General features: G+C 43.3%; 1 protein-coding gene across 4 annotated transcripts in view; it reads right to left on the bottom strand.

The window, feature by feature from the left end:
- Window positions 1-259: 259 nt before the first annotated feature.
- Window positions 260-17,742, bottom strand: part of evlb (Enah/Vasp-like b) — a 63,645-nt gene continuing 46,162 nt past the window's right edge. For 3 of the 4 annotated variants that reach the window (XM_056428549.1, XM_056428547.1, XM_056428550.1), the window contains exons 2-13: window positions 15,580-15,748; window positions 15,210-15,387; window positions 9,293-9,359; window positions 7,107-7,174; window positions 6,010-6,296; window positions 4,826-4,974; window positions 4,605-4,644; window positions 3,286-3,337; window positions 2,695-2,752; window positions 2,542-2,602; window positions 2,349-2,406; window positions 260-1,199 (exon numbers count right to left, since the gene is read on the bottom strand). In XM_056428549.1, the coding sequence (XP_056284524.1) occupies window positions 1,162-1,199; window positions 2,349-2,406; window positions 2,542-2,602; window positions 2,695-2,752; window positions 3,286-3,337; window positions 4,605-4,644; window positions 4,826-4,974; window positions 6,010-6,296; window positions 7,107-7,174; window positions 9,293-9,359; window positions 15,210-15,387; window positions 15,580-15,748 (1,225 nt within the window). In that variant the 3' untranslated portion in view covers window positions 260-1,161. The remainder of the gene's footprint in view (window positions 1,200-2,348; window positions 2,407-2,541; window positions 2,603-2,694; window positions 2,753-3,285; window positions 3,338-4,604; window positions 4,645-4,825; window positions 4,975-6,009; window positions 6,297-7,106; window positions 7,175-9,292; window positions 9,360-15,209; window positions 15,388-15,579; window positions 15,749-17,742) is intronic. The other variant, XM_056428548.1, reaches the window with a different exon arrangement.

Below are 17,742 nucleotides of genomic sequence, written 5' to 3'. Positions count from 1 at the left end.
TGCATAAATCCATTATCTGGGCTTATCTTTTGAATCTATTATTATTATTATTAATTGTGTGCAACACTTGCATGACACAATAAGGTTGCACAGAACCAGCTCAGGTGTTTCACACATCTGTGCTGCACCAGCTGGAATATGGCACCTATTTAATGAGCACCTGTTTAATGAGCACATGTTTTTGTGTTAAAAAAAGAAATGGAGTCAGACAACACCTAAATAGCACCAGAACAAACACAAAAGGAACAAGGACGCCTCATTAATCCAAGACATTGTTCACAGTTTTATTTGAATTCATTTTTAAAGTTAGTGCATTTTTTTTATTTTATTTTTTTTGTCAACCAGGAAGCACTTTGTATTAAAAGGAGAGAATAAAATGAAAAATACTTCACCATATCCTTGCAGCCAATAAACATTTTATTAACAACATGATCACAAATACTCTGGTGTATTATTTTTTTGTTTGTTTATAAGATCGCAATATCCAAAGAAGTTTATTCCAGCCTGGGCTTCAGGTGTATTTTTCTGCTGTGGTTCCGCACACGGCCAAAGGGATAAATAAAATAATAAATTTTAAAAATGCTCCAGGTTAAATTATGAGAATATATTTTTGGAGATGTGTTTGCAAACTGTATCTCAAAACGAAAAAAGAACAATAGAAAATAAAAAAAGGCTGACGTAAAATAATGTGCAATCATAATTATTGACATTATCATTATCATATTCTCATGATAATGTCCTCATTATTACCATTGTACTCACTACACTACTACAATTCATATCAACCTTACATTGACAATCATAAAAATGATAGTAATAATAATAACAATAATACAAAGTTTTAAACAAACATGTGGGGAGAAAAAAAGAACCAATAAAACCATATGAATTTTATCCACTTTTCTTCAGGCAGAGGAACGAGGGGCGAACAACCAGAAACAGAAAATGTGAGGAAATCCGAGGAAGTGTGCGCCCGGTTCACATCCAAACAAACCAAATGTTACACAGACGGGTCGCATGGCGTTGCTTCAACGCCGGCTGAAGGGGATGAGTAGATGTCACAGTTTGGGCCTCCTGACTTCTCTCTTCCTCCTCTTCCTCCTTCTAGGGCGACGGTTCAAAGAGGTGGTTCGTGTCGGGGGGGGAAGTGGCTCTGGAAGATTATGACGTGCTAATTCGACTGAGTTCGTGTCTAATGGCTGGAAGCAAAGAGAGAGAAAACACAAGGACAAAGTTAGGTTGACAAGACCCTGTTAACAACCCTCATAGCATAACTCCATAGTCCTCAGTGGGACCAATTAAAGGAGTAATGAAGTAATCATCACAATTAGAGCTTTTGTACATTTCATCTTCTCTAAATTATCTTATGTCTCTTGTGTGCACTTTATTTGCTGCTGTAATCCGTTAAATTTCCCCACTGCGGGACTAATAAAGGATTATCTTATCTTGTCTAAATTCCGGGGGGATATTTTCAAAGTTTAAAAAGTACCCCTGATTATGTCATCGTGATAATCTGAGTTGTTTTGTCCTTTATTTTGTTTATTTTTACAATGAAACTATCACAGTTCAGCTCCACACCCTCCTCACTCCATGTTCAGGCACTCCCACCTCGTTAGTCCCTCATTCCCTTCACCTGGTCCTCATGCCCGTCTCACCTGCAGCCAATTCCCTCATTAGTCTCTCACTACTTAGGTCCCCTCACTAGCACTTGTTCCCTAATTCTGCCTGTTTAGTTCCAGAGTAAAAGATCCTTATTTGCAGTTTTGTCTCCTGAGTCGTGCTATTGGGTTCATGCTAATTGCCCCGTGACTGAAACATAAGGTTTTTGTTAACGGATATCCACAAAACCAGGCTGAAGTTTAAAAAAAATTGGACCCTGGTTCGGAGTTGGACGATGCTGCGCTGTGATTGGCCAGTCAGAATTCAGCGGGGTCAATTGGGCTTAAAGACACTATCCACATTGCATTATGGAGAATGTGGGATGATTTTAAAGCTCGATCCACTAAAGAGAATAAAAAGTTATCTCTGCTTCTACTCTAAAAATGTTAAGTACAAAATAAGAGGCCAGAAACAACAGGAAAGATTTTTCGAAATAAAATTCCCTCCCATTAATATGTTTACAAAGAGGGAGACAACTGGAATAATATGGTGCAACTTTGAGAATAGAAGTGTCATGAAAAGTAAACGACAGTACAAAAAGAAGGATTTAAGTGTCTTCGACTCTAGTGCAACCTAGTGGTCACAACTCTACATGACCACCAAAACCATCCTCATCCAACTGGGAACATATCCGAATTAAATACCCGTTAAAATCAGGGTGAGGAGAGACGGAGAAAATCAGAACATACCATCGATGATTTCATCCTTCACTTTGTGCAATTCGCGAAACACCTCTTCCAAGATTTCCTATAAAAGGAGCAAACGGATCAATAAAGTGCTCGTCGAGCATTTCTTTATCTCCTGTAGACATCTTCGCACGCAGGAAGAATCCAATTGAACTCTTGGAAAACAGATGATTTCATTACAGTGTGTTTTCTTTACCTGTTTCATTCTATCGAGGTCTAACGAGTCCGCGTCGCTGCCGCCCCCCGCGGGCCGTACCCTGCGTGAGGAAACAAAAACAAAAACAAACGGATCACTCTCCGTCGTTTCCGCGTCACAGAACACGTCCGGCGTCCAGCTTCCAGCTCTCACCTTGACACCACCGACCTGTCTGAGGAGTTGGCTCGGTCCCACGGCTTCTTAGCACCATCTAGACGACGGGAACGACCGCGAGTCATTTGAAAGGAAACTTGTCAACAACAAACAAACATGGCCGCCAAGTCTTTGGGAAACTTGTTGTGAAATCCTCCGTCTAAAGAGTTCCTCTTTGATTCTAAAGGAATGAACCGATCTCCCACGCTGCCTTTTAAACGTCTTGTTTCCTCGTGTTGCGCAATCCCTAATTTTTAAGGGAATGAAGAGCGACTCTTTCTACTGTGTGTTGTTGTTGTTGTTGTTGTGGTGTTCCCACGTTTCAGACTCCACCCTCCAAACTTTAAAGATAGAAAGTGCATCGCCAGGTGTGTCGTCACATTTATGCATTTTCAGGAAAATATGTTATGAAAACACACCGTGCACTCCACAGATACGTCACCACCGGCTGTACAATATATATATTTAAAGCATCTGTCATCAGATGTGTTGGCTGTATGTTTCTTTTACAATGTGTTTTGACTTCTTTTACACGAGGTAGCCCCAAACCGTGGGAAATACACGAAACATACAGTGCTCAGTTCCCCCCACCTGTGGAATTCTGTCCACTCCGGGTGCTGGGGGACGGAGAATTTGGGTCGTCCTAAAAAAAAGGAGACACGAGGATGAATTCATTCATGAAGACACACCATCGGCACAACGTCGCTTCCTTTCATCTTCCCTCCCTTCCTCCTCTTTTGCTTGTACTTAGGAAGTAAGTCGGTAAGTAGATAAGTAAGTAGGTAAGTAAGTAAGTAGGTACATACATAGGTAAGTAGGTAAGTCAGTAAGTAGGTAAGTAACTAAGAAGGTAAGTAAGTAGGTAAGAAGGTAAGTAGGTAAGTAGGAATATAAGTAGATAAAAAGGTAAGTAAGTAGGTAAGTAAGTCAGTAAGTAGGTAAGTAACTAAGAAGGTAAGTAAGCAGATAAGGTAAGTAAGGAAGTAAGTAGGTAAGTAAGCAGGTACACTAAGTAAGTCAGTAAGTAACTAAGAAGGTAAGTAAGTAGATAAGAAGGTAAGTAAGTAGGTAAGAAGGTATATAAGTAGATAAAAAGGTAAGTAAGTAAGTAGATAAGAAGGTAAGTAAGTAAGTAAGTAGGTAAGTAAGTAGATAAGAAGGTAAGTAACTAAGAAGGTAAGTAAGTAAGTAGATAAGAAGGTAAGTAGGTAGGTAAGTAGTTAAGAAGGTATATAAGTAGATAAAAAGGTAAGTAAGTAAGCAGATAAGAAGGTAAGTAGGTAAGTAAGTAGGTAAGTAGTTAAGGTATATAAGTAGATAAAAAGGTAAGTAGGTAAGTAACTAAGAAGGTAAGTAAGTAAGTAGATAAGAAGGTAAGTAGGTAAGTAAGTAGGTAAGAAGGTATATAAGTAGATAAAAAGGTAAGTAAGTAAGTAGGTAAGAAGGTAAGTAACTAAGAAGGTAAGTAAGTAAGTAGATAAGAAGGTAAGTAGGTAAGTAACTAAGAAAGTAAGTAAGTAGATAAGAAGGTAAGTAGGTAGGTAAGTAAGTAGGTAAAAAGGTAAGTAGGTTAGTAAGTAGGTAAGTAACTAAGAAGGCAAGTAAGTAAGTAGATAAGAAGGTAAGTAAAAAGGTAAGTAGGTAAGTAGGTTAGTAAGTAGGTAAGTAACTAAGAAGGTAAGTAGATAAAAAGGTAAGTAGGTAAGTAGGTTAGTAAGTAGGTAAGTAACGAAGAAAGTAAGTAGGTAAGTAACTAAGAAGGTAAGTAGATAATTAAGTTGTCCTCATTGTCGTGATTTGTTTTCGTCACAATACATCCAAATAACACTCGTCTAAATCATCAATCATCATCCTAACTATCTTTTGTAAACACGGTCTTCGTGATTTGTTGATGTTTCCCGTCCACTCACGTTCTGGCTGTCCTCGGGCCTCTCTGAGGCCGCTTTCCTTCTGGGGAGAAAGAAGAAGCCTCAAGTGAGGAGGGAGGGCATTTCATCCAAAGTCAACCGTCCTGAAGAGTGTAATAACCATAATCATCGAGTCCCGTTGATTAAAGACTCTCGTGCAGCAATTACAGGATGTCGATGCCAAAAAAATTGTTTGGGTGGTTCTCTCAACTAATATCTCTGACCTTCGCCTCAGCAGAGCGTTCATCTCCTCCATCAGGCCTCCGCTGCCTCCGCTGCCTCCGCTGCCTCCGCTGCCTCCGCTGCCTCCGCTGCCTCCACTTGAGCGGTTGGCATCGTTTTTGGCGCCTGAAGAAGAGCTCTCGTCTTGGGGCTGGGGGAGAGGGGAGGAGAGGAGAGGAGAGGAAAGGAGAGGGGGGGAGAGGAGAGGAGGGGAGAGGATGGGAGGGGAGAGGAAAGGAGAGGAGAGGAGAGGAGAGGAAGGGAGAGGAAAGGAGAGGAGAGGAGGGGAGGGGAGAGGAGAGGAGAGGAGGGGAGAGGAGAGGAGGGGAGAGGATGGGAGAGGAAAGGAGAGGAGGGGAGGGGAGAGGAGAGGAGATGAGAGGAGAGGAGAGGAGAGGAGAGGAAAGGAGAGGAGGGGAGAGGAGAGGATGGGATAGAAGAGGAGAGGAGGGGAGAGGAAAGGAGAGGAGGGGAGAGGAGAGGAGGGGAGAGGAAAGGAGAGGAGAGGAAAGGAGAGGGGAGAGGAGAGGAGAGGAAAGGAGGGGAGAGGAGAGGAGATGAGAGGAGAGGAGAGGAAAGGAGAGGGGAGGAGATGAGAGGAGAGGAGAGGAGAGGAGAGGGGAGGAGAGGAGAGGAGAGGAGAGGAAAGGAGAGGAAAGGAGAGGAGGGGAGAGGAGAGGAGGGGAGAGGAAAGGAGAGGAGAGGAGAGGAGAGGAGAGGAGAGGAGAGGAGGGGAGAGGAAAGGAGAGGAGAGGAGGGGAGGGGAGAGGAGAGGAGGAGAGAGGAGAGGAGGGGAGAGGATGGGAGCGATGTTACTCCCTCATGTGAACAGTCAACCCTTCGAGTGTGTCAGCTGGAGATAATCCAGCTACACACAGAAAAATAACGGTTCTTAAATGGTTCTTTAAAAGGCTTTGTGGCTCTACGAAGAACCATCACCTACCGAGGAACCATTCTTTCGTTTGAGGCACCATTATAGGTTCTTTGAAGAACTATTTAAGGAAATGGTTCTTTAAAGAACCCTGGTTTGAAAGGTTCTTTGCGGAACCAGAAATGGTACCTTAAAGAACCATGTTTTAAAGGTTCTTTGAGACATCATTATGGGTTCTTTGAAGAAATATTTAAGGAAATGGTTCTTTAAAGAACCCATCGTTCATATCGTGCAGATAAAAACCGTGTGTCTCACTCTTTGAACGCGGCGCAGTTTGGCCCCGGCGATCATGGCGGCGAGGCCCGTCTGGTCGGGGGAGTCGTCCGCCTGACTCCCTTCGCCCAGAGGAAGCGGAGGTGGGAGCGGAGGCGGCGGCGCCGCTGCTGACGGCGGCACCGCCGCCAATGGCGGCGGAAGTCCAGCTGATGGCGGCGGAGGTCCCGGCGGTGGCGGAGGGGGAGGAGGGCCGCCCATGTTCATCGGAGGAGGTATTACTGGGGGGGCCACGGAGAGAACAGCAGGGTGGCCCTGGAAAGGAGAACCTGGAGGGAAGGAGTGAAGATAGAGAAGACTCAATCTGGGTATAAGAGAATATGTAGCTTCAATTATGAAGGCATGTTTTATATATACATACATTATAGTAAAAACATTGTTTTACATGCACTGATACTGATTTTTGCTAATTGTCTTTCAAACTATGGAGAAAATAATGCTAAATGTGTATTTAGCATTTTTTTAGGTGTTAATTTGCTACTTTGTCAATATACTGTATGTAGATTTATTCAAAGTTAGTTTTCATTAAATATCAAGCATATTTAAACATATACAAATTCAGAAAACTTGTAATACTAAAAAGAAAACTGTCATAATGTTAACAATAAATTGGGAATGTTTTATGGTGATATCTATTCGTTCATTTCTTTCCCTTTTCACCTGTAGTGTCTTCAAAATTGATGTAATTTATTTTTAAACATATCGAAAGAGAAATTCTCTGACTGAGCCAGAATTCTCCACTTGAGTCACGTTTAAATACACTCAACATTTCATATCTATATTCTGATGTTTTTTGTTCATTTGAAGACTTTTTTATGTTGTATTTAAGTATATAAGTATTTTCAACATGGATTTATCCAATAAGCATCTCAGAAAAGCGCGATAGAAATCTGAATTAATATTAATATTATTATTATCCAACGTTCAGATATCTGTCCTAAGAAAGTATGCCAATTTTATCAAAAATAAAAAAAGACAAAACATACGTTTTTAGAAAACGTAAGTAATCAACTGTAATGTTCAAGTTGCTCAGAGTTAAAGCCCCCCCCCCCATGTGTCTCCCCTTAACCCCTGAGTACCTGAGTTGGACGACCGAAGCTCCCGCTCCATGTGCGCCTGCATTTGCTGCTGCTGCTCACTCATCTGCCTGAAGACACACGGAGGAAACTCTGTAGACGTCACGTCGTATTCCTGATGCTGTCATTTTACTAGATGCTACATCAGCAGTGCAGCCGTTGAGCTGCAGTAAGAAACTTCATCGGGTCCAAATAAAAATAAAAGTGACGAGTATAACCTCCAAAAGGCTTCACACATGGTCGATTGTGCACAAGGCGTGACCGGCACTAAATATATTAAGAAAGTGTCAGAAATACAGGAGAACAACGCCATCCTTCTTCTTAGGTCTTCATCAGCGTCATTAAGTCATGAACATCTCTCACTTGTATTTACTTTATTTATGTACTGATTAAGTCATGTATGGTGGGGTTATCAGCTTTTTTCATAAAACAGCCCTTTTTTCTTTCCAAATATTTTTTATTCCATTGTTTCATTTACAAAACTAACACATAATTTAATCTCAGTTTGGATTTTTGAAATTACAAATGAAAAATGTTTTCTCAAAAATGGAGTTTGTTTGCATTATAAAGACACAACTATACCTTCATCGCAACCCTCATCACGTAATGTCATTTATATAGATATTCTGATTGGTCCAGCTTTAAATCATGATGCAGAAAAACATATATTTATTAAACGTACCCCTCCGCCCAACCCACAAATCCAACTGTAAAAAAAGTTGAATGAAATGACAAAAATAACCTTCAAAGTATAGATTTGTAGCCCGTTCATGCTTTAGCACCCAGTTCTTAAATAAGAACAACGGGGAACCCTATACTTTTTTTGATAATGTTGCTTTTTTATTCCAGTGTCTCCAATATTGCAAAATTGCATCTAAAGAGTAGCAGGTGGGATGAATGTATCTGTAGCTTATGGACTTAACATGCCACTCAAGTGTTTGCGGCTTCTCAGTTTTCCCTTCTGCAGCGTGACGCAATGACGTAATGACGCAATCGCCCGTCTCCTCGCCTGTCCAAACCCACGTGCGCCGTCTCTGCCTCATCTCCATCCCGTCACACCGCCACCCCACCTTTCCCTCACATCTCCCGCTTTTTACATGACAAGCATATGTGTGTCACGACTCGGGAGAGAGAGAGAGAGAGAGAGAGAGAGAGAAAGAGAGCGAGAAAAAACGCTGAGCCAGCCACCTTCCCGACGCGTGACAGCGTGCGCGCGCAGCTCGTGGGCAGAGCTGCTGAGCAACACTGCCCCGCTGCCGCTGGAGAGAGATCAGTCAAATTAATTTGCGTCTCCCCTGACACGCACACACACACACGCCCGCGCGAAAAACGCACACGCGCGGGCACACGAATCCACCCTCACAATTTCAGACGTAATCCTTTTGCGCCAGAGGTTCAGTTCAGCAGACATGGGATCAGAGGTAGCCGCAAACCTCCCGTCATATTTGTCCTCTTAAGCTCTGCTTTGGGATGCACCAATGGGCAGAGAGCTGGCATGGGTTTAAAAGCATGCAACAAAGACCTAGTTGTGCCTGGGTCTGGTGTGTGTGTGTGTGTGTGTGTGTGGCTGCCTACTGAGCCATGGAAACTGCCTCAAGCAGAATATCCAATCCTGTGCATCCATTATTTTTGGATTGTTGAATCTGCCAGTATGATTCAGGAAGAAGTCTTTTTTTCCCTCCATTTTTAAAAAATCTCACTGTTCAAGAGGGAATTAGAGAGAGGGATGAAAGAGAGTTCAAATAGAAGTCACTGAAGGAAGCTTTCTGCATTTCTCAGAGTTCATTCTTATTCTGACATGGAGGTCACGTTCTCCATAATCTATAGTATATCATAGTTGTCTCCTCAAGTGTATCCACTGAGTCCTACCTGCACCACGAGTCTCAGGCACAGATGGGGAGCTCTTAATATAGAAAACGTGAATGGCCCTATCATGAGCCAGTGTTTGGATTGTCCCTTCTGGGCTACTGTAGAAACACGTAGATGTAAACGGCTCATTCTGAGCTAAAGAAAACACAACAATTTCTTAATTTCGATCATAAATAACGTGCTGATTCATTGTTTATTCTGTTTCTGGCAATAGACGGTGTGTTCCTTTAAGATTTGAAGCCGCATTTGCCGGCTGCTTTAAATATATTTGAATGTTGTTCAACCGTTTCACTGTTAAGCTCTCAGTGAATAAACTTTACCTCGCTCTCTGAACTTCCATCTCATCTGAAGTCGGTCCATTCTGGACTTGGCGCTGGACAGCTGGACCTACAGATGCAGGTGAAAGTAGAGAGGAAGAGAGGAAGAAACACAGATAAAGTGAAGTTGACCGTCATAATAATCCATTGCGAGCAGTGTCACGTTAATTTAAATTAGTGTCACTCAAAAAGACAATTAACCACCAAATGACTTAAACAGCAGTTGATCATCACCTCCTCTTTCTTCCTTAATGAGCAATGAAAAGCGGATTAATCTCTCACTAATTGTAATTGGTTCATCCGCTTGTGCAGTCAGAGGCAGACAATAATACAATGTGTGTGTGTGTGTGTGTGCAGATGAGACAATGTGCTATTAGGGATACATGACGCCTCCCTTTAGTTCGGTCTGAGAACATTACACCCATCACACGCGACCTGTGATGAAAGGCAACTTGTGGAGTGTGTTCGGCCATCTTTAAATTGGGAGCAGAGGAAATTCTGTCACCTCTTGACGATGGCTTCTGTAACCTCTGCTCCGTGGGGTCAAAGGTCACCGACGAGAGTGAGATCTGGCTTAATATTCCGAGCACTTTTTCCCACCTTACCCCTGAAAGGTTTTGATAAAAGCTCGAAGGCCGTTCACAACGCAGTGTCCCGAGATGTGTGAAGTCTGTTTATTGACGACAATAAAATCACAGGAGAAAAGATTTGGGACTGGCTTTAAGGAGCGATCTCCGCCTCTTGCTTGTTATTAGTAAGTGAGATCTGCAGATCGGGAATGTAATTAATCGAAGAACACGATAAGATGAAGACAAAAAAATGACTTCAACTCGGTGATTACAATCAAATCAGAGCGAATCATCGGTTTTGTTTTGCGAAAACAACTTTTTCTCGTCTCTGAACTCCTTCCGGGACGATATTAATCTTCATTGTTTCCCCTCATGACACCAATTTAGGAGGAAAGGCTCAGTATTCAATCTCAAATGTGTAGTTATTGCAGCTGCCTCTTCCATTTTTGAAATTGAGGAATGGGACGAAGTCGTTATTTTTTTATCGCTGTGGGGAACGGAGAAGAAACGTTGCAGCGTCAGGACTTTTATTTTGTTGATTTGTGGTTTGCAATCAAGCGCTGATGGAAAAGTCGCCGTCGGGATCCGTAAGAAACAACAAAACAACGATGTCCTCCACTCTGGTGGCCTCCAGAGAGCCTCTTACGTCGAATGAAAGGTGTCATCACGGTTTTACGGCCCTCTTCAGGGTCGCTCACGTCTCTAATGGAGGAGACTCTCTGGCGAGCCGACGGTTGATCAAGTAACAGATAACCACGAAATAACAAACGACGACAAAGGACCTGGCTCACGCCTGCTATCGGGTACCTCGTCTCATAAACACACACACACACACACTGTCACGCTGCAAACACACAGGGCTGCAAATACTAGAATGACTAGCCGATGAATGGATAGATTAATTAGTCTTTATTTTTTCATATCTACTACAATGGAGATAAGGACTGAGATAGCAACAAACAACAACAATAAAAACTAGAAAGGGCACTCGGTAGAGCGCATACCTTCGCATATCACAAGATTGGGCATTGAATTATGAACATTTTGGCATTAGTTGCATGCCGATTGGATAAAAATTGACCGCGCTATGGTAAAAAGAAGATTTTGACCTTTTCATGACCTTGACCTTGACCTTTGACCCAATCGATCCCAAAATCTAATCAAGTGGTCCCCGGATAATAACCAATCATTCCACCAAATTTCATGCGATTCGGTTTAATGCTTTTTGACTTATGCGAATAACACGCATACAAATAAATATATACACGGCGATCAAAACATAACCTTCCGCATTTTCAATGCGAAGGTAACAACCTTTAGAAGAGATGTTTCCATTAATGGTAGTTTGAAACATGTCCGTGATATCTACACACTGTTATTTTATTTGTTGGTGCCGGAAGTCTCCGCTGGTTGCTTAGCAACCTCTCTTCGATGATAAGACAGCGGCGGGCTCATTGCAGAAAAAAGTGCTGCGTTCATGACGTGCTTTTGTCGGTCGACCCCGTGAGTTAGCAGCGCACCGCGCTCCCTTCACACAAACGTAACGGGATTTTGGATTGTTGCAGAAAATAATTTGTGATCCTGAAAAAACTTTTGTCCAGCAAAAATATAACAAAAAAGTTATAAACAAACTATACCGCTGTCACATGAGCGCACGTACACGCAACACGGCGGTCGACAAGTAGATGCCGGTAGAGCCCGGCTAGCTGCTTCTGGTCGTTGTGCTAAACTAATAAGCTAAGCTAACTGTTGTCGCTTCTTATTTCAAAACTTCTGTTCAGCAAAAAGCTAACAAAAGGTAATCAACAAACTACAGCACTGTCAGCGCAAGTAGGCCGACACGCAACACGGCTGGAGAAGTAGATGTGGAGCCCGGCTAGCTGCTACCAGTCTTTGTGCTAAACTAAGCTAACTGATGTAGCTTCATATTTAAAAACATGTAGGCTATCCAGCAAAAAGCTAAGAAAAGGTGATATAAACCAACTCCACCACTGTCACATGAGCGCTAGTACACACAACACAGCTGTAGAAGGAGATGCTGGTGGAGCCCGGCTAGCTGCTTCCAGTCTTTTTGCTAAGCTAAGCTAACCGATGTAGCTTCATATTTAAAAAATATTGTTCAGCAAAAAGCTAACAAAAGGTGTTATCAATAAACTACACAACTGTCACATGAGCGCTAGTACATTCAATACACCTGTATACCTTTTCAAGTCGATGCTAGCTGCCTCCAGTCTTTGTGCTAAGCTAAGCTAACTACTGTAGCTTCATACAGCCAGAAGAGTCTTTGGAAGGGCATTTGATTGATTACTTTAATTATAAACCGATTATCAAAACTGTCAATTAAATTGCTGTGGACCTTTTTGTTTTCGGGAGTAAATATATAATAAAATATATTCAATAAAACAAAATACATGGTGACAGGAAACACACAGGTCCAACTGTTTGTTGCTCTTCCACTTACAGGAATTATTAAAAAGGTTGAGAGTCCTTTCCAGCTGGAGCTATAACACAATTATTCTATCACTATATGGGTCATTTTATATTTCAATAACAACACATATCCCGATTTACCACGTTTTAAATACTCTATATGAAATAACCACACGGTTCTGTTTACTCCTGTGTGAATGAAATACTCAAACAAGGCGCATCTTCTCATTTAATTATGAATTTTTAACGCAAAATAATGATTTTCAGAGACATTTAAATTAGCTTTAGCTTGTTATTATCAAATTAGATAATGTCATAGTCTACCACGATATTTCTACACATGAATTAATCCTAATATGATTCTATTGAAGGACGATAAACGATCATATTTAATTATCTCTCGGCCTTCTCAGAGCCGTAAAGGTCGGGAAAAAAGCAAAGTTCTTTCTACTTCTGTTGCACAATAACTTTAAAAAGGAGGACGATGCTTCTACTTGACGGAGGGTGGCACACGACAGGACAGAAGATGGGGAAGTCACACACTTGTAGGAATGGACACGACACACTTTAATAAGCTATGAACACACACACACAAAGAGTTTAAATAAAAGTTGAGACTCAGAGAGCTTTAGTACCTACATGACATGCTGAAGAAGAGGAACCGGCTGTAGCAGACACAGAGGCACTGACAGACCCACTCCCCGCTGACCATCTCTCGCCATTAGCTACCCTTTCTCCCCCTCCATCTCTCCCTCTCTCCCTCTCTCCCTCTCTCTCTCCCCCCTCCTAGCCACAGTATCATCTGTCATCTTCTTGTAACCCATACCTGCGGGCAGCAGCAGCAGCGCAGCGAGCATCTCTGGCTAATGTTTCAAAAGGTCGGGTTTGTCTGTGGGCTCCCTCAATGACCCCCCCCCACACACACACACGCGATCAGCGAGCTTGATCCACATACATCTCTGCTCAACTACTGTTTCCAAGGCAAAAAAAGTCATACAACAAATAACAACAATAACCAACAAAAAAACAGAATCAATAAAAATCAACGAAATGACTAAAAAACTAAACAAACGCATGAGATATTGTAAGAAATAACACAACACAAATCCAGCACTTATTTCCATTATTCTGTTCAAAACGATCATGAAACTGGAATCTCTTAATTTTGTCTTTATGTTTTTTGATCATCAAACAATAATCAACTCAGTGTTTTAGTGCCGCAGCAGAAATTTGACACGAGTCTTACACCTGATCTTTTCACACCTATACCTCTGACTAATTTACATTTGTCTTAATACTTCTCCGACACGGCGCTCCAATGTGAGCACAGACCAAAGGTCAGGTGGTGACCTTTCTTACCACTAGAGGGGGCCGGCACACCTGCTTTGAGAGGAGGGGAAACCCCGAGACCTCCTGATCTGTGCCTCGCCAGGTGTGGATGCGTTTTGTAAAAACTACGAGCACACGAAAGAGACACACACCACAATACTTCATAATGAAAGGTCTCACTCTCACACACACACACACACACACACACACACACACACACACACACACACACACACACACACACACACACACACACACACACACACACACACACAGGCGGCTATTTGTATCTGCACACACAGATTGGAGACAATGCTGGAGGCATGAACGCTTCCAGTCTGTCACACTCTATCTGAGTGTGTGTATGTGTGTATGTGTGTGTGTGTACCCACGCCTCATTTTTTGCGGTGCACTTCTGTTTGGAAGCTGTCACTTGAGCCTCTTTGTCCCCCCCCATCCCCGTGTTATTAGGCTGATGAAAAGATCTGCTCTCGAGCAGCGGACCCAGGGGAGCTCTGCTCAGTGACTCACTCAAATTAAAGGTACCTGCAACAAAAAAAACAACAAACGCATACCATCATTCGATCAATCAAATAAATCATATTTACCCCGCTGCTATTGTCAACAAGTCACGCAGCGAGGATTTTTTTTTTTCAAAATTCCGAATCCGGGCGCAGCCATTTTGCTGGGTCTGCAGGGGAGACGCGCTGCAGCGATGACGGCAAGCTGCGAGACTCACTCTGCCTTTCATTCTCAATGTGTCTGTCCTGCCTTTTAACACACACACACACACACACACACACACACACACACACACACACACAGAGATCAAGAGGATGAGGTTGGCTCTCTTGCATGAGTATCCACCATTTTAATTAAGTCTTCCCCCCCCACCCCACGTTTCGACTTGTAGGAAAAACACAGCTGGAACTAATAATGTAGATTTCGACGTCTCGCGCACGAAGGCAATGATAAACTCTCAAGAGCCAAGCGCTGCAGTTGCTCCTCGCCCGACTGCAAGGCCCAGTGCATGATGGGAAACGCCTGGCTGTCACATGTTCAGAGAGCTGATTGGCTCTTAGTTTAGTTTAGGTATGACATCCAAATTGTCTGTGTGATTGTAATATTGAATGCGAGATTAGTCTAATGTTAAATAGTAATAATAATAATAATAATAATAATAATAATACTAATAATAATACAAAAGAAAAAAATATGTAATAATAATAAAAATAAATAATGATAATAATTACAAATAATAATTAAAAATGGCAACAAAAAACAAAACAGTAAATATAAATTAAAACTATATATATGTATAATAAGAATACAAACAATTACAAATATTAATAATATTAAGAATTACAAATAATAAGAAGAATAATAACGATAAATATACATTTAAAAAAAATTCCAAATCTATATTCATTATAATCTGCTTCCTGAATTCGCCATATGTGCGCACGAGAAGCCAATAAACACAGTCTTACATTTTAGAGCTGAGCGACATGTAGGTAATATGTATGTGAGCTCTTGAGGAAATCATCCATAACCGGCTCCTTGAGTATTATTCCACTGAGGGGGAAACGCACCTCCATCCTGAGCGCTGAGGACGTTGAGGGCGAAGAGCATGGCATTGGAGAAGGTGGTGGCCTCCTCCTTGCTGGCGAAGTTGAGGCCATAAACCTGCCTGGCGTCCCGCCACTGGTGGAAGGTCGGGGTGGCCTGGTTGTACTTGAGGCCCTTCACTATGGAGTAGTTGATGACCACCTGTGAGGGAGGAGGAAGAGGAGTCACTAAAAAAAACCAGCAACACTGATCCCAGAACTCTTCTGTGTTACTGGCAGAGAAAGACCTTCAAAACATGCAATGCAATGCAATCTCTCTCTCTCTCTCTCTCTCTCTCGGAGTTGGACTCCATGTCTACGCTAACCTCGCGGCGGCATGTCAGCGCGTCTTTACCTGCTGGTCCTGCAGCTTGACGCCCACCACTCTGAAGGTGTTGTTGGCAGTGTTGTGGTAGATGTTGATGCGGCTGAATCCCTGCTGTCCGGGCTTGATGGGCACCCACTTCTTGCTGGTGTCATCGTAGACCATGACCGAGGCCCGGGCCTGGCAGATGCTCTGCTCGCTGGGGAGAGAGAAAGAAAAGGAGTTAGTGACAGGGATGTCAAGAGACGACTGATTCAAGGTCAACCTATCCTTTTTATTATTATGTATCTCACGAAAGCATTGTTTTGCGATGTAAATTGAAGATCTTTGTTCCCGCAAGCCGAGACTATCGATACACTGCAACGCACACGGCCACATTCAAACCACTGAGATGCATCCGACGAGCCACAACACGATAATAAATGTGTTTTCAGGGTCAAATCTTCCGTTCGCAGTGGTGACCGCTGCTCGTCTGAGGGTGTCAGTGAGATCATTGCAGCGAGACTCAGTCTGCTGATCCTGTGTTACACCAACAGTCTAATCCAAATGTAATCATTTAGGTAGGATGATGGGAGATTGTGCGCTCTTTTAGTTTTTGTGTTTATTTTTAATATTTTCTTTGCCACAAACACATCGGCACTAACAACATACGACCGCAGCACACTGTTGGACATAAACTTTTGCGCAAAACAAGGGTTTTTGTCCACTTTTTCCATCGATCCAGCGTGGCCGGCAGAGATCAGCATTTGCGAACCACAACAACAGCAGTGGAGCCACGCTACGGGAGACGACGAAAACATCGAGGGAAACGGAGCGAATTCGAACAGACTGAGAGTTCAAGCCCACCGTCCACCTTTGCCCAGCATCTTTCTTGCTAACGTCCATTCTCTTTAAAATAAGATGGTTGATTTTAGGCAAGGATCAGATTCCAACGGGACATGCGGGATTGTAACATCTTTTGTCTGACGGAAACTTGGCTGACCCCGCTGGTGCCGGATCGAGTCATATGTCCAACCGAGTCCTTCTCTGTTTTCCGTGCAGACAGAACGGAAGAGTCTGGTAAATCTAAGGGTGGAGGGGTCTGCTTCATAACTAACAACATGTGGTGCGACCCCAAGAACATTAAGACTCTTTCTCGTTCCTGCTCGCCGAACCTGGAACATCTGACGATCTCATGCCGTCCATTCTACCTTCCCCGGAGTTCAGCTCGGTCATCACCACAGCCGTCACATTCCACCACAAGCGGACACCGACGTAGCACTATCGGACCTACATGATGTGTTATGTCGGCATCAGAACAAGTATCCCGACGCGCTGTGGTGGTGGCTGGGACTTTAACAAGGCAAACCTAAAAAAAGTCATGCCGAACTTTCACCAGCACATTACGTGTGCTACCAGAGGGGAAAGAACGTTGGACCACTGCTATACGCCATTCAAGAGAGGCTACAAGGCTGTCTCTCTCCCTCCGTTAGGGAAATCAGACCATGCCGCCATTTTTCTGCTTCCGGAGTATAAACAAAGGATCGCGGAAGCGGTAGTGACGAGGAACGAATGCGGTGGTCTGACCAATCAGAGGCTGAGCTACAGGACGCTCTACGTATCGTCGACTGGGACATGATCCAATCCAGTTCCAGTGACGCCAGCGAGTTTTATGAAGTAGCAATGAGCCTCATAGCAACGCTTAACGGACACCATCGCCCCACGGTAAAAGTTAGGTCTTTCCTAATCAAAAGCCGGGTTGATAGATCCATCCGTGAAGCTGTGAACGCCTGCATTGCTGCCTATAACTCCGGTCTTGTATCCGCAACATGGACGAGTACAAGGCAGCGGTCTATGGACTGAGGAGGGCGGTGAAGGAAGCCAAGAGGAGGTACCGAGACAGAGTGGAATCACAGATGGAGCAGCGACACCAGGCGCATGGCAGGGGCTACGGACTATCACAAACTACCAGAGCAGACCTCGCAATGGTGAGTGCCGACGCATCCCTAGCGGACGACCTGAACTCATTTTATGCACGGTTTGAGGCTAGCAACAACAGCGCTTAGCTCGCGGCTAACAACAACAAAGCATGTAGCCGTTAGGTGAGTTCTACCGCTGGGGATGAACACACTCTCTGTGACCGAGCACAGTGTGAGGAGGGCTCTGTTGAGGGTGAACACCAGGAAAGCTGCAGGTCCAGATGGCATATCTGGG

The sequence above is a fragment of the Pseudoliparis swirei genome, chromosome 12 (assembly GCF_029220125.1).
Source record: "Pseudoliparis swirei isolate HS2019 ecotype Mariana Trench chromosome 12, NWPU_hadal_v1, whole genome shotgun sequence".
NCBI classification, from domain to species: domain Eukaryota; kingdom Metazoa; phylum Chordata; class Actinopteri; order Perciformes; family Liparidae; genus Pseudoliparis; species Pseudoliparis swirei.
The sequence above is the reverse complement of the archived record's forward strand: the minus strand, read 5'-3'. Positions and strand labels throughout refer to the sequence as shown.